General features: G+C 47.7%; 1 protein-coding gene across 5 annotated transcripts in view; it reads left to right on the forward strand.

Moving 5' to 3' along the window:
• Positions 1-19352, forward strand: part of PAX7 (paired box 7) — a 103208-nt gene extending 83856 nt beyond the window's left edge. For 4 of the 5 annotated variants that reach the window (XM_032986592.2, XM_032986594.2, XM_032986593.2 and 1 more), the window contains exons 8-9: positions 12962-13208; positions 17356-19352. In XM_032986592.2, the coding sequence (XP_032842483.1) occupies positions 12962-13208; positions 17356-17471 (363 nt within the window). In that variant the 3' untranslated portion in view covers positions 17472-19352. Of the gene's footprint in view, positions 1-6012; positions 6079-12961; positions 13209-17355 lie in introns of all 5 variants that reach the window. The other variant, XM_032986596.2, reaches the window with a different exon arrangement.
• The last annotated feature ends 440 nt before the right edge of the window (positions 19353-19792 follow it).

Genomic DNA, 19792 nt, shown 5'->3' on the forward strand with positions numbered 1-19792 from the left:
GTGGTTTGCTTCATTTTGATCTTTCGATCAAAAGTTTGTGTTTGCACTTGAATCCCTCACCCATTTCTTTTCTGTTTTCATTTATGCTGTTTGAAAGGCTTTCTTTCATCTGAAAGAAAATGTTGTTTATATTTTTCATAACATTTATTCATTGTCTGTTGACCCTTTGTAAACCTTTTACAGAGGGACCTGAAATACAATGCAGAAGCTTAGTAGTAGTTTCATTACTGCAGGCTGCGTGTTTAAATGTGATCAGACCCCAGCATGGAAACTCAACATTTTCTATTCTTACCTCTTTCTCCTTGTGCCTTTCTGCCCATCACCTTTTTTGTGTGTGGCAGTGAAACAGAGCTGATAAAACTCTTCCCACCACTGTAAAAATTTCTTCTATCTTCCAGGGAAAGGCCCATAGATACACTAAACAGTGTCATGTGGCACTAATGTTTTGAAGTTCCCCTCATTTTTGTGCTTAACTTATTACAAGGCTGTCTGGAATGAGGACATCAACCTTGACTTTGAGATGTTCAGATTCCTGCTCCTCCATAAACTTCTGCACCATCTCGAGTTTTAGCCTTTATTGGGCTTGTGTTTCTACTCATGAGAGGTGGCAGCCCTGCTCTGCCTAGTGCTGATGATAAATACATTAAAGCAGGTCACAGAAATCTTCGAAGAAAGAAGGGTGTGTCAGAAATAAGACTCATTTCTGCTTTTTATGGAGGTGTGACTTTGGAGAGCACGTGCTCTGTGCTGCTGCTTTCCTGGGGGGTGTCCGAAGGGTCGGGATGCTCAGCTCTTGCTGGAGTTCAGGGTCAGCTCCCTGATCCAGAAAGCTGCAGACTCCTGGGCCTTTTTGTGTGAACAGGAGGTATTCCTCTCCACATGACTAGGGGAGAATTAATCAGATAGGGGCTTTATTACCGGTGACCCAAATGCACCCACTAAAGCTCAGGCACCAGCTGGTACATACATTAACTCCAGTTTTGCTTAATCTTGCAGTTTTTAAGACAGTCTCATAGTGGGGCAGGGACGGGAGGAGACAGAACGCACAGATTTTCCGAGGATCTCTTAGGTGCTGGCACTGACACGCTGCTCTGAACGCAGAGCAAGGCTTAGGGCAGGTAGGACTCAGGCAGTGGTCTTGGTTTTGGGCTTTAGTCTTTCTGCCTTGCCCACGGCCTCAGCTCCGCACCCTCTCCTGCGCAGCACCCTCTCCCCAGGGTCCTGAACTTTCTGCCAAGGTCCCGATTTCTCTCTAAGCCAGAGGGTGCAAACCAACCGGAGGAGAGCTGTGCTCGGGGCTGCTGATCTGTGTGCTAAGCTCTTCCCCCAGCAGTCGTGACCGGGGGTACCGGGGTGCAGCGGGAGCGGGGAGCACAGGAGATAACCGTTGATGTTGTCAGTGCTGCCAGGACTTAACGTATTGTGAGATATGGCAGCTTGTTTGCACGGGTGTTAACCAGCCTCTCCTGTCCCCTTCTTGTCACTGCCCAGTCCCTGCCACAGCCAATCTGTGTCCTAATCTCCATCAATTAACAAGAAACACTTTCGCCCCCTCGCTCCCTCCCCACCGATACAGACACCCACCCTGAAGCCTCGGATAAAGAGGAAAGAGCCCCCCCAGCCTCGATCCTCTCCCCCTTTACTTTCTACTAACTCAGCGCAACCAATTAGGCATCTGACACCCGTACTGGCTGACAAATTGTTTCTGTCATCTGCTTTCTGTCTTTCATTAAACCAGAGGCGGAGGGGGGAATTGAGAAGGGAGGGGGGGCTGGGAGATGTGATCTCCCATGCTTAGCGAGGCCAGATACATTAATTACAAAACGGCCATTTGCAGCATGAAAATGCATTAATTAAATTTATGCAATCATTATCTTTAAATAGTCATATCTTTAAAATAATCAGCCCTTCCTGAGTCTTCCCTCTCCTCCACTAAGTATCTCTAATCCCTTTTCCACCATTTATCTCTGGATCAGCAGTGGTTTGTATGCTTTTAAACTTCTGCATGCAGGAGATGCCTTAAAATCTCTGCTTGAGTAATGCAAGGGTGTGATACCTTCACTCTTGCCCTTGGCCTTGCAGCGAGGAGGACAGGCAAGGGGCACAGCTCTTCTCAGCAAGTTAGAGGATTTTCCATTTTTTGGAGGCTTTTGATCAAGATATTTTTATAAAAGAGAGCTTGTAGCTCAGGCAGGAGTTGTGGGGTTAATGTATAAAGTTCTTTGCTTGCATTTGTACAGGAGAGCAAGCTATATGCTGGTTTACATACCCACTTAGTAAAAGTATTGTTTTCGTTTGGAAGAGGTTTAATTTTAATGAGGTAAGACTCTTCCCTTTGGCACAGACATAGCTTTGCCAGCAGACAGCTACCATTCATCAGTGTATCTTTTTTTTTTTTTTCCTTGAAAATCACTTAATTCAAGGCAGTAAATGATGTCCATAAGAAAAGCAAGGTTTTGAAAATAGGCATTTCTCTGCTCTGATGCTCGAGATCACTTCTTGATAGCTTTGTATTATAATTCTAAAAAATATGTTATTTTGGAGTACCTTCACACATAGCCAAAATCAAATTGTGCTAGACCAATAAGAAGGAAGTGCAGCTAATGGTGTGTTATCCCAGGAGCTTCTACTTTTATACTTTACTGTTCAAACCCTTCACCTGTTTGTGATGGCTACTCAAATAATCATTACAAATTTATCGAGGTTTGTGCTGCTCCTCAGCAGACCCCAGGTGCAGGAGTGCCAAAATAGCCAGGGAAGAATTAATCTCATCCCCTGCTTAAGTAAGCACCTATAACACCACAGGAAAACTCCAGTCCAAATAGCTTTTAAAGAGCTGGAGGACTCAGAGAGGGATACTTATCTAAACTCAAATCCTTTAGGGCTTTCTTATCGCTTCTGGTTAAAGATTTTGTTCTGCTCTTTGTGTGTCTGCATCGTTTTTAATAAATCCTACATGTTTTTTTTTCCCCTATCTGTAATGCCTAGTGGGCCAATGTCCAATTAGATGGGAGCCGACGCAGTGGTATTTAGATCCAAACCTCATGTTGTGTTCAGCTAGAGTCATGAGTTCGGGATTAAAAGTGGGTAGAACTTGGGGATGGATTTGATGGTGACCAAATCCTGCCAAATTTCTTACATCTGAGGAGCAGAAATGAGCTCTGGGGTTTCAGAAATGGAAGCAGACATTAGCTTGTCCTGCACAGGAAAGTCCCCTCGACAGTGCACGTGTCCCCAGCCTCCTCTTCAAGAAGTGTATTATGAAACTATAAGCTGTTTGGATCCAGCACAGCATGAACTTGGTCTAGAGGTGATTACAATGAATACAAAGGGCTTGTTTTCCCATGGACCGTTGCTGAGAATAGACATTTCTGGAGAGAAAGGAAAAGCCTTGCTATGAAGCAAAAAGGGGGAAAGAGGTTGCTGAGGTAGAACGTTTTAACTGTAAGGGTAATCCTCTATTAAAGCCAGTGTTTTCAGCAAGGATCCCCACTTTCTTCTCTTCTCTTTCTCCTATTTGTTCACACTGATGTCTCCACACCAGTCAACACCACACTTTGCTGGATGCAGCTCCATTATCCCCGAGTTCAGATCCTGTGAGGGTTTTGGGGGCAGCTCCCTGTCTTTGAAAATACTGCAGTGCTCCCTAGCAGCAGAGAAAAGTCCGAAGGAAGAGAGCATGGCACTACGTAGGGCTGCAAAAGGCATTTCCTTGGATTCAGGAGCTGTGATTTTCCTACGGGTGAGGGAACAAGAGGTCCTGACTTTAAAAAAATTCATCTCTGTAGAAGCCTCAGGAGGTCCAAACTGAGCTGAGGCACTCGCAGACAGGACCAGGGTCTGGGTTGTTCATTCATTAGGGTGAGCTAAAGAGAGAAACCCTCATCTTAAAAAATCCACTAAGCCCGCCCCAGGAATGCAGGGAACTGAGAGAGCAAGCAAACAAGCAGCAGAGGGGCTGGCAATAGGAAGCGCTTCTGATTTTCCCTTTCTTCCATTCTTTTGCCAGCTCGAGTTATTAAGTGTTTGGTGTGAGCCTAGCTAGCCCTGCACTTGCTGAACTTATCAGGGTTATTTAATCTCCCCATGACCTCTCTGTATTTACGATAGGGACCCTGGAGGCATTGGCTTTGCTTAACTGGTGTATCTTACACTGCAGTTAAGCTGGACCTTAACTGATTACAGCCCTTGATTGATCAGAGAAGGAGGGAGGGGAAGAGAAAGAGGAGTCCTAGAGCAGATACGCAGGACTATCAGTGCACCAAGCAGCTTCGCCTGGGGCTGGGATATGCCACTCGGGGGATTCTTTGTAGTGCAGCTCCTTTCACATTTATAGAGGCTCCCCTCCACTCTCCAAAAAGAGAGAGACAGAGAGAGAAAAGCAGGCGAGGGGGGGCATGGAGCAGACTCAAAGGATCTCAGGAAATCTTGTTTCGAAGCAGTAAGTCAGCACCCCCACTCCATTACCAGTGTCCGCGGGGGGTGTGATAGTGAGTGAGCACACATCAGCTTAGCTGAGAAATGGGGAAAAAAAAAAAAAAAAATAAAATGAGGGAGAGAAATGGAAAGGGAGGAGGGGAAGAGGAGACCCTTCTGTGAATTTTGGTTTGTCTTTGTTAGTCTCTGCCAGCGTGGGGCTGCTGAAGGGAGGAATAACAGAAGTTTATAAAACAGTTTTAATTTGCTGGGACTTAGCTATGCTGTGTCACCTCCCCACTCTGCCATTATTCACATCAGGCAGATGCACAGCAATAGGTTTAGGTCTGATTTAGCAGGAGACCTTGGTGTATGTTTATTTCTTGGAGTTTTTAATCTCTCACCAAGCCCCAAAAGCTTTTCATTCCCTGCCTGCCATCAGCATGTCCGATCTTACCCAAGGACGGACAAATAGGTGCTGAAGAAAAAATATAAGCCCAGCCCATTTCCAAAGCCAAGCCTAATCTGCCGGTTTGGAAATGTTTAGGAATTCCAGTTTTCCATGGTTGTGCCTTTCTGCTTTCTCATCCCAGGTGACTTTGTGAGTCCCAAACTGCCACAAGCAAGATTCAGATTTCTGCAATTAATACCCTGTGTGAAGTTGCCCAGAGATGCTTCGTATCTCAACAAAGGGCTTCTCCCATGGAGACTTTCCTTTCCAATGTATTCACTTGGTCTTCACAAAGAAACATTTTCACAGAGAAAACAGCATCAGAGTGGAGTTTGCTTGTGGTGACTTATTAGTAGAAATAAGGAGGATGGGGTGGCTCAGTTTGCTGACCAGCACATTTGGGAACCATTGGCCTTCTTCTGGTTATTCTATATAAAATACCTTAGCAATTACAGTTTAATCAGGAAAAACACTTCACGCTTAGGTAACACACGATGAATGATGACATCAATGATGAGTAAAGCACAAACTGCCCATTTTCAGAGGGGAGATACTCAGCAGCACATGAAAATCAAACCCCTTTGACAGTTTCAAGATGGCAAGGTGCTAGTTAGCCTTTTGGCTTGAGCCTCTTCCGTTTCTGAAAGGGGTGAGCCCATGTCTCTTAATTTTGCTTGTTAGTGAAGGTGATGCCCATAGAACTGGGACCCCTCGTTACCTTAAACAGGTCACACTAGCCCAGCATGTCTTTTTGTTTCCTCTCTGGTTATCCAGACTACTGAAAACTTTGCCATCTGCTTTTACCTAGTAGTAGAGTTTGGTATCCCAATGCCAGGGATAGTAACTTGTGTTTCTAGATCAAGCAGTTTTTAATGTAATTCCCATTCCCAGTGATGCCTCTGCCCTTCCCCTCCAAATTACACTTCTACTGTAGGATTTCTCATAGCCCTTATTGGATGTATAACCCTGTGGTGCTTTTCTGATTTCCTTATGGTATTTCTGCTGCAAGAAGAGCCCACTCCTCTTTCCCAGACCATCCAGACTTAAGCAATTCCTCTTACCCTCATAGCTAAGACCTTCCCATTCTTTTGTATAGCTTAGAAACTTTTCTTTAGACCTTCTCCATAATTTGTACATCTCTACAGAAGCAGGGTGCCCAAAACAAGATGCAGTGCTCCCGGTGGAACCTCACCATAGCCTTGAACAATCAGGTAATAACTTCCCATCGCCTTTTTTTTCTAATCCTTCCCTTGTGCAGCCTGCACTGGTCTGCTTTGCTGCAGCTCACCATTGCATCCCCAGCACCATCTCATCCCCCCCAGCACTTACCCAAGCCCTCTCCATCATGAGTGTGTGGCAGTTGTTCATCCGTTAAGTGAACAGGGTCATTTTAGGACACGAATGCTCATCTCCATTTCACCCGCTGTGTCCTAGACCACTCCCCTATGGCGCTGAAATATCCTTCAGATGTTTTAAGTCACTGAAAGGCATTGATGATATTTCTGGGTTTATTGTTCACTGCCAAACTGTACCACCATTCAAGCACAGGCCCACGGTAACCGTTTCTGGCCACTTTGAAGGGTTTTGGTATGATCTGTCCCATACACACCAGAAAGGATTCAGGCACATTGCGTTCTGTTCCTGACTTTGCTTCTGACACGTCGTGTGTCAGAAAGGCATTTCACCGGCTTCCACATAATTTCCAATGGATTGGGGAAGGTCAGGAAAATGAGACCTTGCTCTATACAGCAGCAGCCACGTCAGCCCTGGAGTCCTTCTGTAGCAGGAAGGACTTGTGAGATTGTGTTAGCTCATGCTCATAACACTGTTCCCTTTAGCACTAGTAATGTGCTGATGGGTGGATTATAAATACCTGGCTAGCTGAGGCAGTGGAGCATCAGGTTTCTTAAACTTTAACCCACAACAAAACAGAAATAGGGAGTTAAGTCACCAGCTCATTTATGACAGTGTGAATCAGGACTGTACTTGAAGGCAGTGAAGTTACCCTTAAGGAAGGCTAATGTGAAAGGGGCTCCAAAATTTAGTTGGAAGTGACATTAGATGGAAGGGACTGCAATTACCTGGATCAGACATTTTCTAGGTGCAAGAAGTGTGAAGCACTGTCTGGATCCTTGGCCTGATTGAAAAATCAAATTTAATGGATGTACTTACTGGATTGGTTTGGCATATTGGGATACAACTCAGCTGGGTCTAGTGATTTAGAAAATATTCAAAATTAATTGCTTGGTTTTGTGAGTGCAGTGTTAGTGATTGCTACATAAGTCATTTTAGTCCTACCTAGGGGCATATTTGCATATATTTATCCTCCTTTCAAGTGAAGATCTTTGGGGAAACTGTATTTATCTCCTCCCAACTCTTTCTTCGGCTTTCAGTAGTCCTACAGTCACCTCTTCATTTTGTTTCCATTTAATGTATGTATAGAATAATCGACTCTTCCTCTTCCCACCAAGTGAAAATGAATCCACAGAGATCAAAAAGCATTAATATGAGGGAGGGTTGCCTTCTGCAAGAGAGAAGAAAAAGATTAGCTGAACAGGCTGCAAAATAAAGATGGAAAAGATTAAGCTGGGTCCCCACCAAGTAGCTAAGAACAGTCTTGAAGGACAGAGCATGACCTACCCAGAGCAGAAGCTGAGTCAGCCACAAATGGCAGAGAGACCAAGCCCTCATGGAGGAACTTGGAGCAAATTCTCAGCTTGGCCCATGTCGTTAATAAATCCATAAGATCCAGCGTGTTTCCCAGCATGGCCATCAGGCTCCTGTCAGACTTTCCATTCCCTAGGAAGTGGTGTAAATATGAGTGCCACAGGAGCTGAAACAAAGAGAGAGTTCAGCCTACAACAACAATTTCCTAGTGCTTTTTGCTTGATATAATATAAAATATTCAGCTGATCACATCTCCAGCCTTTCCCAAAGGGAGAGGATTTCTACCCATTCCTGGGAAAGCAGTACCACAGCCTCAGAAACACTACCCACTGCCAGGAGACCCTTCCTCTGGTTTTCTCTTTTCGAGTTTCTGCCTGGTATCCAGTTTGCATTCCTTTGGGACCACCCAGCAGCTTCTCTGGAGTTAACACCCTTCAGCTAGTTGCAGATCATTACGTCTTCCCTTTATTCAGAACTTAGCCAGGCTCAGCAGTTTCTAAATGCAGCGTTTTTATAAGGCAGCCTCTGATTTTGGACGCTTTGCGCTGTGTCAAATCGGGTGTCCAGAAATGGAGACACCACAGAATCAGGGGTCACTCTGGAAAATGCTGTCTGCAGACTCCTGCCTCCTTATCATTTTGTTTGCTTGAGTTTGATCTCCTTACAGCACCTCTGTGTCTCCCTGCTCGTGGGGCTATGTGCCATCACTGAGAGTAGGTATAAATCCTGCTGTGGCCAGGGCCTGATGATCCGGGTATCTTAGCAAGCCTAAAGCAAACAGATACCACAGGGTGGGAGGTGTAGGGGCTCTGAGGATGTACAGCCTGTCTGGCGTGGCCCCGGGCTGCCCTGGTATTTCCCGCAGAGCTCCTGACCGCAGAGACCAGCGAGGTGCAGCAGCCAGGTCTGCTGGGGCAAGGTTTTGTCATGAAACTTAGCTGCTACCCTCCCTGTCCCCTCCCTGATGCGCTCACACCCTTCTCTAGCTAAGCCGTATCTCTCCCTAACACCGGTCGGCCCCTTGAGCCCCTCCTGCCCCCCCAACACACCCAACCGCCCCCCCCAAGCCCCAACCCCAAAATCTGAAGGCCTGATTGCACAGATTGAAGGCCCTAATTGCACTTCCCTTTCCAAAGCCGCATTCGTTTATCATAAAGGGTGCACATTTCCCCTGCTACAGTTTCCACGGCCAGAGGCCCTGAGGGCCAGCTCAGAAATGGAGGGAATTAATTACATTTTTTTAACTCCCCTTCTTTTAAAGTATGGGAGAGAGTGATGAAACGTCCCGGGGGGGAACAGGGGGGAGCTGCAGAGATGAGGGTGGGGAGAGAGGCAGCAGCAGGAGGCGAGGGGGGGGAGCTGGCTATTTCATCCAGGAGGGTCTTTGTGCATTAACCTTGGTCTCCCCAACACATCAAGACCCCTGCCCCCTCTCCCCCATGACAAATGACCTCCGGAAAGGGTAGAAACAAGGCCGAAGGCTCCTCGCACCATGGCTGTTATTGACTTACCCTGAAGTGCAAGCCCACGCCACGCCTGTGACTGATTTGGGACAGCAGCAAAGGGAAAGGCTATGGGGAAAGGGAGAGAGACAACCGATGAGAGGGAGGGGAAAGGGAAGGCTGTCAATCAGTGTGATGGACAGGTAGCAGATTTCCCTCCAGATAAAACCTTACAGATGTGAAGTGGGTATTGATTTTTAGTTAGTGATGATAATGTACCAAGAAGTAATAAATTATAAGAAAGCAAGGTCAAAAAGAAAAGGTAAAAGGACTTTGCATTCTTGAGGAGGGGATTTCTCCAGATGCCCCAGACTTTCCTAAGTTCAAAAGTTGCCTGGAAAATGAGTTTATCCAGCTGAAACAAGAAGTCAGATAACGCAGGCCTGCTGAGGTTGGAGGGCTCGTGTAGGGTTATCCATGCTGGGTGGCTGCATAGCGAAGAGGGAATAGAAATCTCCGGTTCACTCTTGTTATTTCTAACACCTTCGTGGCCTGGGGTGGGGAGGATTGGATGCTGTCCTCTGATAAACCTCTGCAAACAGAGTCTCAGGGGAGCTTAGCCCCAAATTGCTCTCAGCGTGCCTGGAAAAGGCAGATGCTTCCCATGGTCAGCGTTGCTGAAGAGGGAATGGAGACCTTCTGGGGCTCCCGGCTCAGTTGAGCCCCGCAGCCTCTATCACCACTCAGCCACCTTACATCCCTGGGAGCCACCTTCCAGTATCTCCCGTCTCCAACCTCCATACAGTTCCATATCCGTTCACCACCCTGGCATCGTCGTGATGAAATTTTGGCATCCTTACGTTTCACCACGGATTTCCAGAGGGAAATTCAGCCTGTCTTTTTCAGAAGGGGGTCTTCGAATGGGATGAATTGTCCTTCAGAAGTGTCAGTCTCTCTGTAGAGGGATTCTAGAGGCTTAGCAGTGACTAGAAACTTAACTTCACATGGCTAAGGTTAGTTGAGTTGAGTCCTAGCTTAAGGGACTTGCACAAGCCCTTGTGAGTCAGTAGCAGAGCTGGGATTAGAAATCAGTCCTCATTCTGACTGATTAAAGCCAATTACTGTCTTTAGTAGGATTTGTGCAAGTGTATTCTCCAGTCTCAGCTCCTCTGAATTTGAAGAGTGTGAATCTGGGTTTCATTTACCAACGTTGCTTTACATCCCCCTTTCTTTTTAAAAGGGCCTTAGCGGAAGTGTTAATATGACTTCTGCTTGCTTTAAGAGCCTTTTATTTTCTCTGAGTAATATAAAGCAGCTGACTCTTTTGGGGAGATGGCAAGGAGGGAGAGCACTAGGAAACTCTCTGGTCTGTGAGTGGTTCCAGTTGCCCTTTATTTTACAGTGTGTGATTTCTTTTCTGCACCTGCAGGGCTCAGCAGTGCGGGCAGCACATCCGCAGCCAGGCAGCACTGCCAGACCCGGACAGCAGGCAGGGAGAGGCAAAACAGCTCGGCTTCATGCTGCCTGAGCTGGAGCTTTCCAAAAATAACTCATAATTCATACGCCTGTGTTTTCACACATGCAAGAAGGATGTTTATTGTTTTAAACATCTGATTCTGCTTGCGAATGAAATCCAATAATGTCTTGTGGCTGCTGTATATGCGAGTGACCTGGATATCGGACAGGGCAAGGAGGTGCAGGGTGTAATACCTACAGCCACGGTGATGCTGAAGCTTTGAGGTCTGCCAGCAGCCGGTGGGATTGAGGGGCATTCAAGGGCACTCGTGGCTGAGCCAGATCAAAGTTCATGACCCAGCTTTAGCAGAAGGTTACAAATAACTTTGCAGCTGGAAAACCTACCTTGAGGCTGCACTCCCATGATTTCCCCGCTGCATAAACCTTGAGGCAGAGAGGTTTACGTTACATCCACACAGAGAAGCATGACAGCCCTATTCTCATATTAATCCACTCTGTCTTGCATATTTAAATGCAATTTCCTTTCATCATGCCCCTATCCTTCAGTCTTGGGGCTGTCATGGGGCAGGGAGTTCCACAGGCACATTTTGCACAGCATTATGGCTAAATAACTTCATCTAGATACCTTGAGGCTTAATCACTGTGATTAAGAAGCTGTGCCCAGAGGGTCTGGAGAGCTGGAGGTAATTTAGGCTCTGTCTGAAGTGCCGTCTGCCCCAGAGTGTAGAGACAGCTAAGCCAGTTTTAACTTTTGGGGAGCAGTAGCAAACTGTAAGCTCAGTGCAAGCTGAAAACCCTGAAGCAGGAGATGGTAAATGAACTCTGTCTGAGCTCTATGCTGCTGCCACTGCGCTGCTTTTACTTAGCTTGTTCAAAGCTCATTTCTGTGTCTCTTTAGCACACTGCAGACAAACCCAGTGGTCAGAGTTAGATTGATTTTCCAGGCTTTTAACTAACCCTCTCCCCAGTACCTCCCCACCACCTCCTCCTCCATGGGGGTCCAGCCACCCCTGCTCCCGAATTCCCCTCCCAGACAAATGCTTAGGAAGGATCTCAGGCCAGCTAAGTCAGGAGGTGGCATCACATCAAGGGAAAGCATCTTTGCAGGATTCCCAAGCCCTTCCGGGGGGAGGAGAAGCTTTAGAAAGCAAAGGCTAGCGCGTAGCCGCTCATTCAGCCTAAGCCCCAGCTCCGGCAGGAAGGTGAGGGAGGAGGGGCTGGGGAAGGTGTTGGGGTGAGCAGGAAGGGGAGACGCCGCTCTATACAACCCCTCTTGTGTCCTTCCAGAGAATGTATCCTCTGCACAATAGCTCACCAGGCCTCTGGTGGGGGATAAAGGGCTCATTTTACCACTTGCCAGGCTCCAAATATTTCCAATTTGCCACTTTAATTGATGTCAATAAGGTTATGCTAAATTCGGAGATTTTCAGCTGCTCGGCATCTGAGCACTGGCCTGGCCCCCCGAGGTGACTGGCTGTCCCCTCTCCCCCCGCCCTTCCCCAGCACAAATACGGCAAGGCACGCCTGCGGCGGCTGCGGAGATCAACCGAGAGGCATCAGGAGTTCCCTTCCTTCCCTCGCCACGGCCCCGCTTCTGCAAACTCTTTACACTCTTAACTTGGCAGCCCGGGGGTAATTTTGCTGATTGCAGAAGGCAATTGCATTAAAGCGCTAGCGGGATCAGGGTCCTTGTGTGAAGGCCTGTAGGCAGCGGCTTACCCCGAACTCACCCGCAGGAACAAATCTGGCATTTTTGCTGCAAAAGGAGGAAAAAAAAAGTTCATCTGTTTCAGGTCTCAAAGCAGGAAGATCGCTTGTGTGCAAATTTAATTACATTTTCAAACCAAGCGCTACACTGAAATGAGCCGAACCAGGACCTGTTATCCTTTAACATTTGAGGGTAAAGAGAACTTTGACATTTCAGTCCCTAAAGCTGAATCTGCATCAAAGCCAGAAAGGGTTTGCATCTGGTTTGGTTAGGGACCTTTGCGAACCAAGCCCCACTCAGACTTCCAGAGAAAGGGGCTGTCTTCAGTGTCCCTTTTTGAAAACAGGGATTTTTGCTCCCCATCTTATGTGTCTCCTCTTCTGTGTGGGCTGTGCATAGGAAGGGAGGGGGTGCTAGTTCACGGCAGTGCCTGTCGAGCAGGTTTGTCCCAAGTTTATTCCTTCCTCCAGCGTTCATTCTGAAGAGCACAGCTAACACTGTTGGCAGGTCAGCAAAGAAAGACCAAAGATTGAGTGTGCTATGAAGGAGCTTCTCAATTACCTCTATTAAGGTCTTTCAAATAAAGTGTTAGACACAGAGGAGCCAACTGTGGGGTCTGTCTGTTACTTGGTGGAAGCAGGCCTTCATCCTCCAGCCTGGCCAAACCTCTATTGATATTGTGTATTATACTGGTAGTGCACCATCATATGTAGACTGTTTCTCCCTGGTATGCATGAAGGCAGCTGCACATGTACCCTTTCCCCTCCAGACACTGACGTGTTGTCTCCTGTGTTTTTCCAGGTGATGAGCATCCTGAGCAACCCCAGCGGGGTTCCTCCGCAACCCCAGGCTGACTTCTCCATCTCTCCCCTTCACGGTGGCTTGGACACCACCAACTCCATCTCTGCCAGCTGCAGCCAGCGAAGCGACTCCATCAAATCCGTGGACAGCCTCCCGACTTCCCAGTCCTACTGTCCTCCCACCTACAGCACCACCAGTTACAGTGTGGACCCAGTGGCTGGCTACCAGTATGGACAGTACGGACAAAGTAAGTGCCTTAGTTGTATTCCCCTGCAGAGGGATCAGAAGAGAGGGAGGGAATGTAAGAAGGTATGGATATTGTATTGGAAGGCATTCCCGTGGAAATCTGTCCATCTAGAGAGAAAAAGGGAATCTATTTGCCAGACACAGATGGAGGTTGCTCCACTCAGCCTCCCCAACACCCATGCAGTCCATTTCAAAAGTCCCAATATTTAAGGTAAAATGTTTCTATTGGGAAAGGACAACTTCCAGACCTCTCTTCTTCCCCCTCACCAATTTTTGCTTCTCCAAAAGCCTTACAACATGTTCACCCTGCTCAGCCGAAGGAAAGATGGGATTTTAATGCCATTCCTTAGTGATGTAGAACTATATGTGTCGCTTCCTCCCCTGCCCGGACTGGGTTCATGCTCAGAGGTTTTGCTCTGAAATATGTTAAGCCGATGCCTGTCAGCTGGGCTGTGGTTCTGCAAAAGCTGAAGTGAGACTGGAATTGTAATCCTGAACCTAAACCACAGACCCGAGAGGCAGAAGGGACCCTGGGAGGGTCTGTTTCTCCTCCAGAATGGTTGGGTCACAAAAACACCAGCAAGCCCGGCAAAGGGCTCACCTGTCGGTGTTAAACTAATAATAAGTGTGGTGTTGTGAGAGAGTGATCCGCGGAGGGTTAAAGGTGCATCCTCTTCCTCCGGGAGCGCTCCGGCTTGCCCGTAGCTTGTCCTCAGTGACCTTTCCTTCCATTTGGCTGTGGCTTTTTATTCCCCTCTCCGTCACAGCCCTTTAATGTCTTTAACTTCTACAGCTAAATGAGAACCGGCTGTGGCGGCAGACGGGATCAATAGCAGCTTCCCCCCACCCCTCCTTTTTTTGTTTTTCGGGAGTTTGATCTGTGACCCCTTGACCTTCCCCTCGCTTCTGGATGTGAGGCTGGACACACGTGCTATTGATAAAAATCTTAAACAAATTCCAATACCATGTATTTCCAATAAAGATTCCCTTGGGCAAGACGTTAGTCACACCCATGTGTGTAAAAAATAAAATAAGGAGGACGAGCTACGTTTTCTGAGAGAGAGAGACCAGCAAAAGAGAAGGAAAGAGAAAGAAGGGTTTGTCTCGGTTTGCTGCAGGAATTTTTACTCGGGCCTCTCCTTGTGCTGATGAAAAGCTGCTCACGCAGCCCTATTTATGTTGTTTTATTTGCCCCCCCCTTTCCTGATTTCTGTCGCACAGTCCCCTCTTTTCTGCTGCACACCCATTCAGTTTACAAGTCCAGTTTAGAGTTTAGCCCCACTGGGCTAGGTTCGGCGCAGGAATGTTTTCCTGTTAGTAGTCATGAGAGTCCAGGCTGGCAATGGTCCTGTGCCCAGCAGCACGTCTTGCGTGGTCGACAGAGTTAGTGCAGACGTGTCCCATGCCCAGAGACACGCAGGTAGCTAGTCCTGAAAGCGTTCTTCCTGCCGGGGCAAGGACGGTAGGTGAGAAACCATCACGCACCATCCACAGAGCCACTGCTTCCCAGGGCCGGGAGCTGGAGTCACACCCGGCGCGGCAGCAAGTCTTGCGGCCAAAGGCAATGCCATGCTGCATGGCTGATGCAGCGCAAACCAACTGTAGCTGTTCTAGGGTGGCATCTACATTAGGAAGCAAATTCTGCATGGGTGCACGTATGGGTATACATACTCATGTTTACAGCTCTGTACAGGCAATGTATAAGCCCACTTCGCTAGAAATCTTTCTTTAATGAGCCCCATTTATAATAATCTCTCTGCGAGGAAACAGTTTTCATTGGTAATTAGTCCTGTTAGAGCAATCACTTACATGAAGTTGACCTTGATATAACAACATTTTTTCTTGTCTTTCTCAGTGCATGTTGTATTTAGCAGATACTTCTAATTCCTCCTGCTTTTTAAATTCCTCGCTGCTTTTCAAATGCTCTTTAAATGTTGGTGGGTGTGAGGTCCAAAAGATCATTATTTATTGATGTTCAGTTTAAATCATATGCTTCTTTCTTCTATGATGTGGCAAAAAAGTATCAAAACTCTTTTTAGTGAGCATTGATATAATAAAAATGAGGGTTTGTTATGGTGAGGGCAGGCTCTGTATAACAGAGGACATAACCAGGGCTTGAAAATAAGAGCTCTGTAGCTTTGAGAGGCTTTGGACCTGGCCTGTGGGGAATCTCTCTCTCTCCCCACCTCTCTCCTTTTTATTCTCTGTTTTAGAACCACAAAACCAGACACACTTTCCCTCTCACATAAGCAAACAAACACCCAGAGTACTTTCAGTAAGTTTCTGGTTTTATTTTGGCTTCTGCTGTATTAAACCAACAAGCTGTATCTTTGCCTTATGACATGGGATACCCTGGTGCCTTTGAACTCTTCCCACCGGCACAAAAAACAATAATGGGAGTTTTGCATGTCTTTTTTAGAAGGCTGGGATTGCCATCAAATTTTCATTATGCTGGGTTCTGCCCAGAGCTGGATGACCATCTCCGACTTTTCACCTCCTCCTTCCTTTCCCAAGCACCCCTCTGAATTCACCCAGAGCATGGGTGACAACAGACACAGAGGCACAACCACACACAGACGCGCAGTGTGTCCGAGGAGTGAATTTCCTCTTCACCTACAGCTTCTCAGAGACATTATTTAATGTGGTTACCTGAAATACCAGGCGACCAAGCTGATAAGGTCTGGACGAGAGCCATAGCTTGGGGTCTAATCCTACGCACTCCCCACCTCGAAGCTAGAGGCACCATAACGCAGCGTTACAGAGCCGAGCTACCCCAGGAGCCCGGTCCCGGATGAGCACCAGCCAGCGTGCCGGCTCCTCTTGCCTAACTCGGCTCCTTCCAGCCAGTGCCGCCTGCAGAAGCCGCGCTCCCCAGCAGACCCTCACTTGGGGCCCGGGTACCTCACCCTGGGCTGAGCCTGCTCGCTTCCAGCCTGCGCTGTCCCAGCCGGTGGGGAGCAGAGATGCCAGATTGATGTGGTCCTTGCGGTTCCCAAAGGCCGGAGCTGTGTTAATGATGCCGGTGATGGAATGCAGAAGCGTGAAAGGAATTCTAATAGATATGACAAGTCTAATAAGAATTTGTGTCTGGAAGGGACCTCCTCTGGGGCAGGCGTCTGACAAGACGTTGATGGCTGAAATTTGTTTACTCATTGGCACCGATTGTACATCTCCTGCCAGCTCCTTATTAATCTAATTTGAGACATTAAAGCTAGTGAAAGGGAAAGACTTTGAGTGAAGCTCAGCTAATGAGCAATGTCACCATCGTGCCCCGGTCCTCTTCCCCCTCAGACCACGGGGCAGTCAGGCGAGCTGGGATGCAGGTTCGCGCATCGCCTCAGGAGTTGGGGCTGCGTTTCTCACCCAGATGGAGATAAGCAAAGCGGTTTCCCTTAGGAAGGGTGGATGAAGGCAGGCAGCAGAGCTCGCAGGGATGAGTCAGCACGCAGCGGATGAGTCAGATTGAAGCCCTGTCCAGACTTGGTGAGCTTCCACTGAAATGTCTGGAATCATTTACACCAGCATCACTGAGTGCAGGAGTCGGCTTTGCCACTGTGAGATGATACAGGGAGGGGAGGCTGGAAGGCTTATCCCACTGCCTTTCTGCTCAGGCTTGTCTGCAGGCAGCTCCCCTAGAAACACCATTTTATGTGGCCGAAGTAAAATTGTAGCTCTTTTCAACAGGTCCATGGAGACCAACCTACATGTTTCTGGCAGGACCATCACAGAATCCTAGAATGGTGTGGGTTGGAAGGGACCTTAAAGATCAACCCCCCTGCCCCGGGCAGGGCCCCCTTCCCCCAGCCCAGGGGGCTCCCAGCCCCGTCCAACCTGGCCTTGAACCCTTCCAGGGAGGGGGCAGCCACAGCTGCTCTGGGCACCCTGGGCCAGCGCCTCACCACCCGCACAGGGAAGGATTTCTGCCTTAGATCTAAAATTTCTTCCTTATATCATCTGTTTGCACTCTTTGCTAGGAGTGCAGCAGGACCCTTGTGTCTGCGACAACCACTGCATTGAGCCTCTCTTTGTCAGGGTCAGTCTGTGGGGTCTGTTGATTACACACCCTTTGTTGATGAAAGCCTCATTTTCACTAAACATTAATGTTGTGCTCTTTTCTCACCCTCCTTTTTTCTCCCCCCCCTCTTCAGCCGCTGTTGATTATTTGGCCAAGAACGTGAGTCTGTCTACACAGCGTAGGATGAAGCTGGGAGAACATTCAGCCGTTCTGGGCCTCCTACCAGTAGAGACAGGCCAAGCTTACTGAAGAGTCCAACTGTGCCAACAACCCACTCCAGCAACTTGGTACCACTGGAGAAAACACCACCAGCCTTCCAGGGATCTGCCTGTACCCGGACCCTACTCCTTCCCAATTCTTCCACCTCGCACCAACTTGAGCTGTGAAGGAGACGGGAAAGAGGGGGAGGGCTCTCCAGTACCCAGCTCCTCCAGAGCACTCTTCTCAGAGGCAAGCCTGGCCTCTGTGACCTGACTCCTGCTGTGGCCAGAGACAATGGGTTGGGTACATTTATTAACCCCAAGTTCATGCCCTCCCTCTAACCTACCTGGCCATGGCATTTTGCCCACACTTAAGGACTTTCCATTGATCTAGGTAGTTGGCATAGTCAAAGCCAAATCTTTTTTTTCTTTGTAAAAAAAAAGAAATGTTTCATTTTGTTTCCTTTTCTTTCCATTGCTGTAAATTTGGTGAATGTTGTATAGGAAGGAATAACCAAGCTGATCGTGAAGGGTGATACAATTCGGGACCACAGAAGACCTATGGACCAAATATAAAAACTTGTTTAAAAAAAAAAAAAAAACAAAAAACAAACAAACAAACAAACAAAAACAAAAAATAAAAAGCCACAAAGACAAACTAAACCAGAAAAACATATATTAAAGTGACAGCAAATTTCCCCACCCCACTCTACCCTTCCATTCTCACTGATGGCTTCCCAAAGCAGGGCCAAAGCGGGCCAGATTGCTGCTACGCAGGGGCAGGATATAAGTCCCTCCAGCCTAGGACCTCTGGAAAGTGTAAATGTAAATTACTGCATGAGGACTGGAGATGATGGGCACAGGCACAAGCAACATTTACTTTTCCTCTTAGGGACCAATTTAGACCTAATTATCACTGAAAAGACGGGCATCAGACAGCAGCAGGAGATGCGATAGCGATCGCTGGCCTTGCACGCACAGAGGAAGGGCATCAGATACCCCCGATGGCGTCGGAGCTTCTGCCCATCCAGTGGAGAAGGGTGAGGACTGTCAGTGGCCCTTCTTTCACTCAGCTGGAGAGAAGCTGGCCATGAGAACAAAGACAAGAGAGGGAAGAGTCAGAGGTGTTTGTTAGCTGCCTGCTTGGAGGGGTCAGTATGCAAAGCCCGGTTCTTCTACAAGTAAAAGGCCGCCTGAAAGAAAACAGTATGTGTTCGGAAGGTGCTTTCCCACAGCTGCCTCTCACTGAGGGATGGATGTGGCCGTGGAGTCAGAGGGGAGATGACCTGAAGAGTCTTTTCTAACCACAGCTAGGAAGGAAAGGTGCTCTCAACTGCAACATTGCATCTAGTTGTACTGCAGGAAAAATTTACCTTACCAAGGGCATTCTTCATCCTCTAGCTACCAGGAGAAATGCTTGCCCCTGCCCATCCTCCCGGCTCTTCCCCACCCCTCTCATTTCATGTACTATTTTGTACAACTCAATCCCTCAGTCCCTTCCCTCTGCTTTTCATTTTGGTGGTGAAGCCTTTCTCTCTCTAAGCCAGATCTTGTTCTCTGGATTTATCACCCCGTTTTTCTGTAGCAGCCAGTGCTCTCACTTTTGTATTGACTCGCAGTTCTGCTCATCACACTGCTCAGACAAAAGCAGCCAACAATAAGGCATTGCTAAGTCATGACCCACATGGGATTTATAGTTTCCCTTTTGCATGTGGTGATGAGCCTTGGTGATTCTTAAGCAGATCTCTAATATTACAGACTTTTTTCCCCCTCACCTTCAAGAGGTTGAGAGGGCTCACTTCAAGAACGCACTGAAATTTGACCTGGAGAGGGCAAGGAAAGCTGCCCCTGAGATAACCACCCCGGTGCACAGAATCTGTGCCAGCCAGTAGCTGATGTGTAAAATCCAGTGGCAGCAGACGGTACGTAAAGTCATCTACAGACTGTTAGGGTTTATAATACAGTTACTATTTCCTGTGTCTGCTTTAGGATCCTGAATGTCTGCTTTTGTCCACTGGTGATAACAGGGGACCACATGGTCAGATGAGTTCTGGTCTAACACGGGCCACTAGACTGTTAAAGGAGACGCTTGGGCTCTCTTCCATTGCTGCTGCTTCTTCTATTCTTGTCAAAAAATCTGATCTTGTTTTTGCAGCTGAAACAACATTTTTCTGGGGAACTTGCCCCAGCATCATTTATCATGAGCCACCAAGCCACTTCCTCCTGAGCCGTGTGGACAAGTACCTGTTCTGACCGAAGCAGAGTTGTGCTTCTTACTTTACTCAGCAGCCTATCAGGGCCACAGCTGGCTTTCCTCAGCTTTGCTGTGACAGAGCCTGCTCTACATCCCTAAAAGCATATTCACACACC

The sequence above is a fragment of the Tyto alba genome, unplaced genomic scaffold (assembly GCF_018691265.1).
Source record: "Tyto alba isolate M040663 unplaced genomic scaffold, T.alba_DEE_v4.0 Super-Scaffold_20000042, whole genome shotgun sequence".
Taxonomy (NCBI): domain Eukaryota; kingdom Metazoa; phylum Chordata; class Aves; order Strigiformes; family Tytonidae; genus Tyto; species Tyto alba.